Source organism: Rhodnius prolixus, unplaced genomic scaffold (assembly GCF_049639745.1).
Source record: "Rhodnius prolixus isolate KJV_2025 unplaced genomic scaffold, Rpr scaffold_8, whole genome shotgun sequence".
NCBI classification, from domain to species: Eukaryota; Metazoa; Arthropoda; class Insecta; order Hemiptera; family Reduviidae; genus Rhodnius; species Rhodnius prolixus.
Window position 1 is genome coordinate 29,863,367 of NW_027411593.1, and position 14,189 is coordinate 29,877,555.

At 31.9% G+C, this 14,189-nt stretch overlaps 3 protein-coding genes across 8 annotated transcripts in view; 1 reads left to right on the plus strand and 2 right to left on the minus strand.

The window, feature by feature from the left end:
• Positions 1–115: 115 nt before the first annotated feature.
• Positions 116–6,769, plus strand: Kdsr (3-ketodihydrosphingosine reductase). 2 transcript variants are annotated; one of them, XM_074122279.1, is made up of 8 exons: positions 116–247; positions 783–947; positions 1,159–1,324; positions 3,128–3,270; positions 3,458–3,649; positions 3,796–3,963; positions 4,308–4,409; positions 5,964–6,769. In XM_074122279.1, the coding sequence occupies exons 2-8, from the start codon at positions 786–788 to the stop codon at positions 6,072–6,074; spliced, it is 1,044 nt and encodes a 347-aa protein (XP_073978380.1). In that variant the 5' UTR covers positions 116–247; positions 783–785; the 3' UTR covers positions 6,075–6,769. The 2 variants fall into 2 exon arrangements, with proteins under 2 accessions (XP_073978380.1, XP_073978379.1); XM_074122278.1 differs by having other exon boundaries at positions 205–345.
• Positions 6,770–7,610: 841 nt separating this feature from the next.
• Positions 7,611–10,656, minus strand: Pmvk (Phosphomevalonate kinase). Of its 4 annotated transcripts, XR_012456547.1 has the most exons (6): positions 9,178–9,502; positions 8,676–8,881; positions 8,419–8,568; positions 8,184–8,345; positions 8,043–8,104; positions 7,611–7,856 (listed from the first exon to the last, which is right to left on the minus strand). XR_012456547.1 is itself a non-coding variant. In XM_074122285.1 (5 exons), the coding sequence occupies exons 2-4, from the start codon at positions 8,878–8,880 to the stop codon at positions 8,200–8,202; spliced, it is 501 nt and encodes a 166-aa protein (XP_073978386.1). In that variant the 5' UTR covers position 8,881; positions 10,533–10,656; the 3' UTR covers positions 7,611–8,104; positions 8,184–8,199. The 4 variants fall into 4 exon arrangements, 3 of the variants coding, with proteins under 3 accessions (XP_073978386.1, XP_073978385.1, XP_073978384.1); XM_074122285.1 differs by lacking the exon at positions 9,178–9,502 and adding an exon at positions 10,533–10,656 and having other exon boundaries at positions 7,611–8,104; XM_074122284.1 differs by having other exon boundaries at positions 7,611–8,104; positions 9,140–9,503.
• A 901-nt stretch (positions 10,657–11,557) lies between these two features.
• The window catches only part of Mat89Ba (nucleolar protein 6 Mat89Ba), a 57,338-nt gene continuing 54,706 nt past the window's right edge, over positions 11,558–14,189 (minus strand). For both annotated transcript variants that reach the window (XM_074122264.1, XM_074122263.1), the window contains exons 13-19: positions 13,974–14,128; positions 13,414–13,577; positions 13,089–13,342; positions 12,787–13,001; positions 12,465–12,635; positions 12,069–12,170; positions 11,558–11,804 (exon numbers count right to left, since the gene is read on the minus strand). In XM_074122264.1, coding sequence (XP_073978365.1) covers positions 11,673–11,804; positions 12,069–12,170; positions 12,465–12,635; positions 12,787–13,001; positions 13,089–13,342; positions 13,414–13,577; positions 13,974–14,128 — 1,193 coding nt within the window. In that variant the 3' untranslated portion in view covers positions 11,558–11,672. The remainder of the gene's footprint in view (positions 11,805–12,068; positions 12,171–12,464; positions 12,636–12,786; positions 13,002–13,088; positions 13,343–13,413; positions 13,578–13,973; positions 14,129–14,189) is intronic.

The following is a 14,189-nucleotide window of genomic DNA, read 5'->3' on the forward strand; positions in this document are numbered from 1 at the left end:
AATACTTAATTAAACAATTCATACTAACTACATTACAAGCATATATTTAAGCAATTCTACCGAAAACAATTATTGCGTTTGAACTTTGTAGATTGGCTGTTAGCTTTTTCGTACAGGCTTGTGTTATAATTGAAACCTAATGCAACCTCACGTTTAAGTGAACAACAGTGATGAGAGGAACAACCTATTTATCAGGCGTCTACATGCTATGTGAAGTTTGAAAATTGATCCCAACTGCATATTGTTGGTAAAACTTAAGCTACTTTGTTCATAACAGTATATCAATTAAAAAACTCTTAGGAAGAAGTTGATAACAAGGAGACTCTTTTACAGGGATCTTCTCAGGTACTCTAGCTGATTAACTTTTTAAACCGACACACCAGTATTCACTGATAGTTATAAAAGTGATTTATACAAGTTGGCGCACCCACACTCAAATTCTAGCTCATTATCTTATTCAATCACATCATTCTTTTCATTACGCCAACATTCTTTGGCAAATACTAATATTTAAAGGAGCTACAATATATCTTTTAAGTCGCAGCGATTTGCTTTTCCCTGTACATCGTAAATATTAACAATTATAAAAGAGAAATCACTAAATTAGTAATATTTTTAAGGCAGGTCATAACCATAACGTTTTAGTTCAGGACTGCTCTGAATGTATTTCCTTGATTAAGTTGAGCTTTCAAATAAGAAACTATTGCAACAAAAACAGGTAGTAGTAACTACTCTGATTTTTGTTGATACTATTTGAAAACAAAATAATAAATTATTTGCAGGTGATGTTTTGGAAGATGAAACTGCTTTTTGCTTCCCAGGATATAAACCTATTGTTTGGTTTATGTATTTGCTTACCATTTATTTTAATCGCAGTAATTATCATCTACAGTAGATACAGATACAAAGTATTGTCAAGAAGAAACCTGAAAAATAAGCATATTATTGTAAGTATAACATGTTATTTGCCATTCAATTTGACTAAGTGTATTAAACATTTTGAACTTCGGCTTTTATCCAATGCTAAGCGAAGAAACTGAATTCTCTTTCTTAGAACAGTTATTTACGGTATCGTCTTATAGACACCTGAAAAACGAAGGAAGCAAAAGCAAGCATACTTTTTTTGAGTACAATTGTTTTATTATGTTTTAATTATAGATAACAGGCGGATCTAGTGGCATTGGCAAAAGTCTAGGTCATGAAGCCGCAAAAAGAGGTGCCAATGTAACGTTAATAGCCAGAAACGAACAACGACTGGTTGCAGCCAAAACAGAAGTTAATGCTTCATGCGTTTGTTCCACTCAAAGGATCCATACCCTATCTCGTAAGCAACCGGTTCTAATAAGTAATTTATGCTTCTTTTTACCTTTCACCGCTCAGAGGATTTTTTTTTTCTAGTTATGTTCTTTTACGAAAACATAGCTATTTCATTGCAGTTACAATTAAATTACAGAACTTTGTAGATTTTAATAATTTTAGTAATTTTAATATTATAATTTATTGAGTGTCTAAAAGACTTTAAATAATTACATTTAATTTTTAAAATGTATTAGAATCTATAGGCATTATATAATTTTTTTGACAGCGCCTGTTTGCCTACTGTTCTGGTCCAGGCACCACTGACAACGAAACATCGAAATTTGGAAACATTTCGTTTGGTATTTGTGTGCATTTTAATTTAACGGCTGTTTCTAAGCAGGTTTCAAAGCTTAGGCTTTGACTTTTATGTATTCTCTTAAAAAGTATAATGAGTGAGGTCTAGAGAATACGAAGGGTATTCTCCAAATCGCTTTTCTCTAATCCACCTGAGATGTCACTTACGGCAATGAGTGTCTTATTAAAGTACGATCTAATCTATCTAACTTGTTGAAAATAAAACTTCTCATCTGTTTGGCTTGACAGATTGAAAGTTCAAGCAAAACGTGACCGATCATATGAACGTTCAAAAAAAAAAAATAATGGTCTGATAATCCTATTGAAGATAAGCCGCACCAAAATGTAACTCAAAGTAAAGTAACATGATTTCACAATGGCTTGAGGATTATCAAGTAACCAGTATTTGCAAATGTGGCTGTTAATTGAATCATAACACATTGCACACAATCTTTGTTGGAAAGATAGCCTTTAACCGCTTTACTAAGTGGCTTATCAGTTTTCGTGATTTTTCCAAAAACGGCTTTTTTAAACTCGATGTATTTATTAAGATATATTGATATGTTGCATAAGTGGTTCTATAACTATTTGAAACATTCTTGTGGGCGAAGGGTGGTTGGACATTCCTCATATTGGTATAGTGTATGGACTTATTTTCTATTAAATATTAATCAGGAATAAATATTGAAACAAATTCTAAATTTGTGAAGCGATTTTGCTTTACCGATTTTGTAGCTTTAAACGTATTTTGGATTCCTTTAAATTGAACATACATAATATTTCATCAACTACTTTTTAGTAAAAATTGTAATTAAAATGTAAATGCATTAAGATTTAGCATTAATTGGTTAATTAATGGGATCTGATTGGGCCTGTATTAATTTTTATTAATCTACGTTATACTCCCTTATGAAAGTGTATGAGATGTGAGCAAGTTCGCTAAACTCAAATAGTTACACATAAATACTGTCTTCGGTGAAAATATGTGATGTTAGGATGTAATGGTTACATTACATCCCTAGGGGGACCCTACATTTTTACTAACAACTGCAGAAACGTTCACACGTAAAGCTGCGGACCTAAGTTGAGAGGACAGCTGATATGTGTAACATATTATTTAAGAAGATTTACTTCTGTTGAAATGTTTTCATCATTTATTAGTGCTCCTAGAACTGTAGAATTAACTTTTCAATAATATTACATTTTCTTTTATCTTTAGGAGACGCAAAAATTCTCTGTCTGGCAAATCGAAAAACCGAAATTATATTCTATCACTTAATTCAGTAGGATAACCAAGTTTGGAATTCGAATTTAAATGGGAATTCGCGGAAGTAAACAAGTTTAAATAGAGAAAAGTTATAAATATTACTGTATTCGCTAAACTTAGTATCATAATGAATGTAAATAAGTATTACTAATACTCTGTATATATTGAAAATATGACTAATAACTTTCAAGTAACATTTGTTTTTAGTCGATATCACCAATGATTTTGAAGAAATCGAGAAAGCTTTTATTGATCTCGAGCAGGAAATGGGACCACCTTATATGATAATGAATTGTGCAGGAAACGCAGTGTGTGGTAAATTAGAAGATACTTCTACAGAAGATATTAAGGTACTTCCTAGGTTTATTTTATTGGCTAAAATAAATTACTTAGCATCCATCGAAAAGACCAGAAGAACCAAGCTGTCTATTGATAGCGCTTTTAAAAAAAGCCTTTTACGAATTAATTATTAGTATTATACATTTTGACTGCTAGCTTATTATTTAATACTAGTTACTTTTTGTTCGTTGTTTATAGAAAATGTTTCAACTAAATTGTTTGGGAAGTATTTACGCCACCAAAGCGGTAGTTGAAAAAATGAAGTCTCAAGGCTTTGGTCACATCGTATTTGTGGCATCCGAGGCGGCGTTTGTAGGCATATTTGGTCTATCTGTTTACAGTGCTTCTAAGTTTGCTCTCAGAGGATTCGCTGAAGCGTTAAATATGGAGGTGGGTATGAAGATTTTTTTTTATTTTTTATTTACTTCGCAACTGCGTATTTACAAAATATTTAATTTTGAATTATTGAATTTATTTTTTGAAATGTAATTTTGGTTGTACCTATGATCTGTTATAAAAGTACAACTATGTTTTAGGTCCGCAATCATGGTGTCCAGGTAACAGTAGCTTATCCACCAGATACAGACACGCCTGGTTTCGCTGAAGAAGAGAAAAGTAAACCACAAGAAACTAGATTAATTTCACAGACTTCTGGATTGTGGAAACCCGATGAAGTTGCGAAAAGAATTCTGAATGATTCTTTGGTAAATTGTTGTGCTCTAGTTTTCTTGTTCTTTAAATTTAAATAATATTTTATAGTTCTATTTAGCGTTGTGAAGTTTATTTTTTACGATGTTATGCTTGTGGAATAAATATATAAATATGGGCTCCAATAGTACTATACAAAGAGAGTTAGTATTTATTTAGATAGTGTACTTGCAGCAAGAGACAATGGAGTGCTCTATATAACGTCCTTAGCTCAGCAAAGACTTGAAAGCTTTATACTAACCACTTTTACTAGAGGGGGGAGATGACTCGCATAATTTATGTGAGATCGGTCCTACAATAACATATATGTCTACTTAATAAACGGTTACTTTTGTTTTAGGCTGGGTATTTTACTAGTACTAATGGAATGGATGGATTTTTACTTTCTACTTTGTGTGCAGGAATGTCCCCAAGTACCAATGTCGCATATTTACTTTTACAGGCAAGTTAATGTCTTTCTATTATTATTGTCGCTTTAAATTAGTTTCGAGACCTTTTTGTCTCGTCAGTACAACACTTCTAAATTTTGTGACAATATTAAAAATTTATAGTTAATGTTGTTAAATGATTAAAATTAATAACAGTAAAGTTGATTGGCTTGAAAAGTTAATTCATTTAAGAATTTTTTAGAAAAGTAAGTTTGCTAATCGCCTCCATTCAAACTAATTTGGTGAAAAGTCGTAAAGTCCGTCTGACGTAGCCTTCTCTTTAGCAATTTTTTTTTTGTCTTTGGGCACGCTGCATCTGTAGGCAGATGATTTCCTCTGCATAGAATGCATTTCGTTTGGTTAATATCTCATTTCTCAAGCTATGCGCACCAGAGCCTTTACTGCATTCTTCTAGGCTGGCTTTGACATCGGGAGCTGAAAAGTCCTTATCGGAGACTGTTTAAACATGGCCTTCTGCCGGGGGAACACTAAATTTGGCTTCGTACACGCTGCCATCAGAGGTTAGAAAACACGACTCGTTCGTTTGCTGCTCTTTTGAGAACTCTCTTTACATGTATAACTCTGATTTGCTCTGAATATTCTCGGGGGTCTTTGCCGACTGTCTTACTCCCAGTATGTCTGCGGCGTTTATTATCAACGACATAAATCTGTTTGCCAAAATTAACTTGATGGATACTTTCTGGTAACCCTCATCAAATAAGAAATATAGACCTTTATTGTTAGGCTTCAGTTTATTTTCTGCTAGTAATTGTGTTGTTTCTAATGCAACATTTCTGTTGTTTTCTATATTATCATTTTTCCCCCAATTTAATAGGGGTGTTCCCTTCCGAGTCACCGATCTCTTAGATTTTTAGATATTAGCTTTTCTTGCATTGGGATCCATGTACTGTTGTTATTATTACTTTTATTGTTTGAATACTTATCCAGGTTGATGATGGTTATCGGCGGTCCTCAGTTGTGTGGTATTCCTCGCTACTCTCCTTCTTATTCTTTTCAAATTTTTCATTGCGGTATAGATGAAAACTAAACTTCAGAATAATAAAAAAACTTTTTTCACGGAAATCCATTAACTCTTTGCTGTGATAGCTTTTTTAACTCTACAAAGCTCTACATTATAGGTAAATTGGTCTGAAAATTGTTAAAATCCATAAAAACAACGCAAACTTTGTTGAGATAATAATAATAATAATAATGGTAAGTAATTTTTAAGAAATGGTTCGTGACAGTTTGTCTGTCTCATACTTTAAAGTAATTTTTCAAAAATGAATTGATATCCACTTATCTGTTATTTATTTGTAATCCTTTATAACATAACAAGGAAAATATTGTGTCATTGATGATCTGAAGAAAAAAATAAAAAAGAACAAAAAGTCTTAAATTGTAAATAGCTTAACTGTATTGCTGGAAACACACCTGCGATTTCATTCTTCCAATACATCCAGCGAATACATTAATCCAGCAGATAAATTAACTTAAATTTTTTATTTGATTACGGCGATTTAAAAAAAAAAATGAGTTATCCTAAAAAAATCATTTTATGATTCCAGGTTTTCTTAATGGGACCGTTTAGGATAGTAAGCGCCATGTATCAGCTCTACTTCCAATGGCTAATCAAAAAATGCTTAATAGCCAAAAACAAATTGAAAAAAAGTGAATAGCAATATTAATCTTGATCGTTTTGCTAGTCGTATGCGTTTTAATCAAGTAAGAGAAGAGAAGCAATGAATTAATTATTTAAAAATGTTCCATTAAAGTGAATATATTACTTGACGTATGTTCTACAAAAAATAAAAAACTTAAAAAGTTCCTTTGGTACTTTTCCGTTAGCCGGGCACAAATGTCGCAAATTGTGAACCAAACGCGAGCCAAGTCAACGGAATAAAAAGCGAAAACGTTTAACTATAAACAAATATAAATTAATGGTGAGCAAAACAAGTTCAACTATAAACAAATATTAATGAATTGTAAAGAAAACAGTTTTACCCAAAACTGTTTTTCGCTTGCGCCCGGCTAACGGAAAAGAACCGTTCCTTTTCAGTAGATCAGTATTTATTGTAGCTATTAATTTTTTTCAGAAAAAGTAAGTCTAAACGTGAAGTTAATTTATAATTATTGTATATTTTCTTTTTTTACATTGTTAATAATTTTGTCCTTATTTGGAATAGAACAAATTGCTTTTAAACCTTGGTCTGCCAGTTATGCTTAGATAGTTTTACCAGTGGATTTTCAGCTGTCATTCCTACATGTTATTCTTATTTATCCAGTTGTTTTATATGAAAATTAACGCAATTTATTTTCTAAAATATTCTGGTATTTAGCAATACACTTTCAAAAATACACTAGCTTAATGTAATTTGTTTTATTTCCTTGACCTCTATGTTGTAGTATTTTTGGTATGCGTATTTCACTTCATGCCTCTGTAAGCTGGAGAAAGTGGGTAACTCGTCATAGATCTATGACTGCGCGAGTTTTGATACTTATCACATCTTCTTTATTTGAAATTGGTGGGCGTTTTTGAGTAGCTGGTCGCCTGACAATCGCCTCACCGGCAAGAGTTGGTTGGTTGGAAAGAGTCCTAGTTTTCCAATATCTGGATTCAGAGACTGAGAACAGACAATCTTCATTAAGGTAGACAGATGTTTATCAGTCAATCTTGATCTGTATGCCGCTTTATTTATAGACGGAAATAGTTGCTCACACAAGAGCATACTCCTAAAATAACAAAATTTGTACAGCAAACACTTTTGGATATTTCTCACCTAAGTAATAATATATTTAGGGGATTCTTACTTCGTTTTTTAAACCGAATCATTCTGGAATTCCACTGAGTGTGGCGGACATATCTCTTCTAAACGTCGCCGGATGTATTCCGTGCGTTTATACATGCCCACTAGCCCAGAGGAAAGGCCCTGGGCCACGTGTATACGCGTCTTCAGTAGTTTAAGGATTAACAGGGAATTGGTGCACACGGTGTTAGCTCAATCTTACATAAGCGCTGTTTTCTTCATAACAATTTTTTATATTTTCATTTTATTTCAGTACATCGTGGGCCACAACAAATTATCTCAGGAGCCGCATGCGGTCCGCCAGTTTGACACCCCCTATTTTACAGATAATGTCGAGATAGCATGAAAATAAACAAATTCACTGCTATCCCATGCGACTATTAAGAGGTTAAACAGAAATTACATTAATAAAAAATTAAGAATTTATTTTAAAAAATATAAAAACAAATTTGACTTAAAACTAAGAACTTTTGCAATTAAAACAAATTGCCTTAATCCTGTTTTATGGAGGAAGGGAATGCACATGTACAAAGTTAAATATCACTTTTGAACATGCTCAGTTTCTTTTAATCAACTGAACATTTAGATTAACAAAATTCTACAGATAAGAGTTTTCACTTGTGATTTCGTCTTCTTTTTTTTGTGATCTGCAAACTACAATATAAAATTGTAAGACGCTCAAGAGGAAGGCTACAAATACTATTCAAACATTTTTTGCAATTCAACAACCAATTCTATTATACCACATCAAAAACTACATCCCGAATTTACATTTTTATGCCACCACCACCTTAAAACCCCTTATTTTCCTTTTCTTAGAACATTATGACATCGCAATACCTGAACTTCCGATTAATTGATTAATGCCAGATACATGATTTTCACCGCAATGTCGCCGATCACTGAAACAAAAAAAATTGAAAATGGCATTCCCATATTGGCTAGTGAAAAGGTAATATAAATCATATCTTGTCTGCCTACCTTAACATAAATCACATTAGGTCTTAGATTTTAGGCAGGTTTCCATGTTATCTTTCATTCTACAAATAATTAAATCAAGATCGTCCAACCCGTTGTTAGCAATGACAACATCCCATTCAGTTACATCATCTAGATCGCATTCACTTTCTTTGTCGTCTACACCTGGGTTTCAAAAATAATAGTTTCAATGAATATAGACAGTAAATTATCTAAAGTGTGAAATCGATTCATTTACCTTCTTCAAAAATCCATCCCCGACTTTTTCGCACTTGTTCGTCAGAAACGATTTTAACTGTCGAAACAACAGTACCAAAATTCTCTTTAAACCAGCGAATGTCAGTTTTCCTTCTTATATCACTAACTATCCATATTGGCTTCTCCATTGCTTGAAAATTTCAAAAATCACTTAGAATTTGATGCATAATACTATTTTCTTGCAGTATTCGTATAGTACTGAATTTTCAGAATTATTTATTATAACTAAAAACAAACCATTAAACATTTCTATTGCTGTTCTGCAGAATATTCCGTAGTCTTTTTTTCTTTCTTGTTCACCCCATAAGATCATTTCTTTGCGATACTGTTCTTTATAATTTTCTGAACCTAGTAATGTCTGATAATCCAATCCTTTCGTATTAGTAAAATGAAGTTTAATTGGTGCGGAAATTTTAAGTACAACAACATTCTCTTTGTTCATCCTACAAACGCAGAAAGAAAAGGAAAATAAATCAGGTGAACTAATATCTTTGATAATAATTCATGTGAACTAATATCTTTGCTATCAGGAGAATGTCATTCAAAGCTTCAAACACAAATACCAATTCATAGATATGTATTTACAAAATAACAAAAGGGAAGAGAATAGCTGAGTGGGTTAATTAAAATGGTACAATTAAAAAAATAAAATAAAAATTAAGATATCTTTCACAACATGTACATTTAATTGTGTAATGTACCTGTGGTTAACTAACCAACACCTGATAAGGTAACAAACCTTTGAAATAATCTTTCTGTAATGTAATCCTTTCCACATTTTCTTTTTCCAGAGAATAGGTAAATTTTGAGAGGATTCATTTCACGACAATGACTGATACTAAAAATACACTATCACATATTTAATGCAAGTATAAAAGTTAGAATAGCAGTAAAGTAGCAATAAACATATTACTACTTTATTCGGTGCTTGAATAACTTAGTTAAATAAGTGATAATGAACTATGTAGTTGTTTGTTAGCTGCTCCATTTATACGCAATCCATCCCCTAACTGACGCTGTCACCTTGTTTCTTTTACTGCAATTTCAAATGCATAAGCTAAACCTAGCCTTTAATATACAGGTTATAAGGCATAATACTACATCGATCACCTTGAAAGATTTGATTCATCTACGGCGATAATAAATAAGAAAAACTACAAATCTCACCTAAATTCCAGATAAATTTATTATTTCAAATTATGACTTTTTTATGAATCAATTTAATTCTTTAAATTAAAAATACGTCTCATTGAGGGGGGCGAATACATTTGTAAATATTGGAGTAGAGGTCGGTAAGCGGGCACATAAAATCATTTATATTTTTTAGTTTGTGAACGCACTATCGCCATCTTTCTTAAATCTCCAGAATTCTATGTATTGTTAACAGTTTCATTCTAATTATAAACTATCATGAAGATTAGTTTGCCATGAAGTACGTCGAACGTGGAGCTTTTAGTACACAATTTGATTACAAAACAAGCACATAAAGAAACCATAATACATTTTGAGATACCTATGGATTATAAGGCTTTGACCCTTGAATTAGGTATTAATGGTTATAATTTAAGTACGTCAGCTAGGTTTTGAAGTTCAAAGCACCCTATTACTTCGTTACTAGTCTTAAATATATTGAATTATTATTAGGTCTTCTTTCTTCTTCAACGGTGCTCCCATGGCTGCGAGTGCTGAATTTTTTTAGACTATATTACCAGATTCTCTGCCTTCTGTAGTTACCTTCAAATTGCGCACATTAAATTGAAACTCATGTATCCACGCAAATCAAGCAATGGAGGTTCACCACCATTCCCTTCCTGGCTCCATATTGCTCGTTAAGTATCTTAGCAGCGTATTTTTATAGAAAAATTTAATATCACGGAAGATTTTCAATATTATCTCAGTTTATTGTTCACTGTTTTTGGTAACTGATTTATTAATCCAGAAGAAAGAAAGAATAATGCCAATTTCAGTCATAATTTTTTACAATATTTTGCCGAGCTTTCGACCTAGGGACTGTGGAACATATTTTACAGCTCAGTAAAAAAAATTGTGTTATAATGAATCTGTATAAAGTAAACGAGTGTACAAAACTCTTACCTTATTGACTGTAATATTTTTAGATTATTTTTATTGAGTTAGTGTTTCCCCTACCCTGTCTCCTTGTTATGAAATGTGTGTGATCAGTTTTATATGTTTGGGTAAATCATGTGGCGACAGCCAACTAGATTAAAAATTACACTGTCAATAAAACGATCTAAATAAATTGGTCACGCTCCCGGTCGCTAATCTGAAGATTAGTCGTCGTCTTCTTTGGCAGTCATTCTGTATCTTGTGCAACTTCAACTTCTCGATTCACTTTAGTCGCTCCTTCTACGTCCATTCGAGAGGGCAGGTGCCGGGTCTTTTTTTTTTATAATACTGTGAAGATTTGATTGTCTTTTTCAGTCTGGTCCTTCGGATTCGAGAATTTTTTAATTTTTTTAATAGCGATTATTGTGTTTGTTGAGTTTCGTAGTAGTTTTTAATTTGTTTGGTTGTTCATATGGTAAAGTGGAGTATTTTTTTGGTTCTGTTGCTAGGTTTGAGATTGTTTGTATTGGTTTGTAGTACTTCAGGAGTTAATTGAATCTGTTTTTTCGTACTATAGTTTAGTGGTAAAGTTGATGTGTTTGAGAGCATTAGTTGTTAAGTTAAAGTATTGTTTTGGAACTTTTTGATATGACCTGATGATATTGGATTTGAGTTTTAGATTACGTGAAATGAAATTGTTGGCACAGTTGTCTGTATTAGAAGTTGGTTGGAGAAAAAATTAAGTATACGACCAGAGCATGTAAGGTTTTGTGTTAATTTGTCCAGTTTGTCTGGTCTAATGAGAAGGAGTTTAAGAAAGGGAATTTAGTTCTATGTTTCTTGTTGTGTAAATTTTGGCGAAGTAAATGTGAGGATGGTTGGTTGAAATTTGGTTAAAAAGATGTTGGCAAACGCCGGTGATACCTTGATGATCAATGATACCGGTAGTCAAATCTTTAAACTCTGCTAACCAATTCCAGCGAACACTCTCATAAAATCACCATCATTCAGTTAGATAATTGTAATTAAAAAAAAAGGAAATAAAAATGAAATATTTTTAAAAAAAATGTTAAAATTTAATTGATTATATTACATAAATTATATTACAGAGAAGAAATACACAATAGATAAAAAATTTAATCAACTCTTTCCTAAAGTTATCTAATATTATCGTAGCTTAACTTTTTCAACAATTCCTGCACCAAGAATATAAAAACCTTGTATAAGAGATTTTTTACTTGGTAACAGTGAGATTTTTCCTTCTGAGTGACTAGGAATTCGCGGTCCAACATTACATATCTGGGGAAAAAAATAAAGTATGAATATACTTTTTTTAAAGCAAAATGTTCAATTAACAAACAAATAAGAGACAAATGCAGACGATCTCAAGTCAGGGTCTTTGTCTCCTAAGGCTATATAATTAGTCCTTATGGAATATTGATAAGTATATTTATCTTCGTTTAAATTTGTTTAAAATCCGGAGACTGAATATTAAAAAACTTAATTTTCCTATCAGCTAAGAAGATAATAAATTATCAAAGTTTCCAATTACAAATAATTTACCTTAAAATCTGTAGCTTCTAAAAATGTAGGCCTTAAGACTACACCGATTACGTTTCCTCCATAAGTATCGTGAAAGAAAAGTGCATATTCATTATAATGATCCTAAAACGTAAAGCTAAAATCAATTTTAATCTTAGTACAAGTGTAATATTAATGTTTTTTAGGTTCCTTGGAAGAAAGAGGGAGAGAGCAAATATAATTCTTTTCAAGTTCTAGGCTATCCAACGATACTACCGATTTCTGTGTAAAAAATTAAAATAAAAAAAAATACACTAAATATCACTAAGAAAATGTGTACATTCATTGTTTGCATTTGAACTTTCATAAACTTCCTCTGCTTTCAAAGTTAAGGAAGCACAAAAAATAAATAAAACCTGATAAAACAGGAATACAAACCCTTAATTCTTGGAGATACAGTTTTGCAGGATCAAAACCAGAAATAGGTAATTCACTAATCTTGCCTCCAGTTGACCATTTAAAAAAATTGCATTGCAATCTTCGTGGTAACATGGATTTCTTTAAAATTATCACAGCATCATAGGATGACAGAGATGGCTCAAAAACTTTCTAAAATAATGAAATTTAACTTTAAAAAACCATATGAATGGTTAAAATTCCAAATAGTTTATCGCACCTTCAAATTTTAATCGCATTCTAAAAATCTTTGCTTGAATAGCAAATTAATGAATTTAATTGAATATCGAAACATATGTATTACCATCAGATTATCTATAGATGGAGATGTAGTTAAAAAAATCTCTAACATTTTAAGAGAGTTGGCAGCTAATTTAGACAGTCTGATCAACGTTGGTAAAGTGGGTGCATCTTTTGTCCACAGCGTACCAACCAAATCGTAAGGTGTGGCTAAAACTATTGGTGGAAGAGTACTTCTGTTAGCTTGAAAGGACTTTTCAATGTCTGTAACTTGTTCTCCTGTGGAATTAAGTTAAACAATGTACATATTTAGCAGCTTTTGAATGAAGTAATAGTAGTGAATATTTTTTGGAGATTATTTCTTACTAGAAAGAAGATTGTTAAAGTTTACGATAACAGGTTCTATATGCCAGTTTGTTGTTGCTATATAATTTAGAAATCTTAGAAAAGCAATTAATGGTTGAACTGCAATTTCATGAGGTTGCGGATGAACATATAGACGTGCCATCAACAATTCAACAACTAGAGTTGGAAAGTGAAAATCATCGAGGAGATGTGAATTAATCCATCTTTTGGCCAGACAAGTTGCGTATCCATAGGAAGAATGCGTTTGGCTTAGCCTAAACAAAATATAATTAAAATGATTCTTAAATTCTTAAGCTAAAATAAGTAATAAATTTTTTTTACATACCCATACAGAGCACCAGTAACTTTTGGTAAATTAATAAATTTCTTTTCTAAAAGTATAGATTCTGGTGTATCGCGATAAAATGTTACACCTTCAGCTGATATTTGCTGTTTTAACAGGGCTATTTCTTTTGAATAACCTAAGTACAGCCTTAAAACATAACCATCCTAAACAAGAAGAAAAAAAAAAAGTAAAGCATTGGTAACTTTTTTGATGATTTTGAATATTTCAGATTGTAAGAAGACCTGGGTTGGCACCATTAAAGATATATGAATGCTGCGCAGATCTTCACTTTTGGGGGAGGGGGAGACTTGTTTAAGAAAGGTAAATGAATTACTTTTTTTTTCAAGCTTTCATTTGAGATGGTTTCCGAAATAACATAGAAATAAAACGTAGATAATTTAGGCAAAATGATCCCTTAATTTATTTCTACCCATAATTAAATAGTTAATGACCCTGTGGGGTTGTGGGGTTTATGTTTTGATTAGATAATATGAGATTAGATTAAATAATGTGTTAACGAGAGGTTGAGATAATAAATATTGAAGGAAAAAACTAAATACCTTGTGAACCACAATATGATCTGTGGTAACTTGACAATTTAAGCCGCATTTTTTTTTTAATGAAGATGCAATAACAATATTAAAAGCAGCAATTAATCGTTTGCCTGCTTGAAGGTCATTCGGCCACTTTTGAGACATAGCCATTTGGAGTACCACTGTAATAAAAAAAAGTGCTTAAATTAACAGACACCAATCAACTAAATATACTAGAAATAA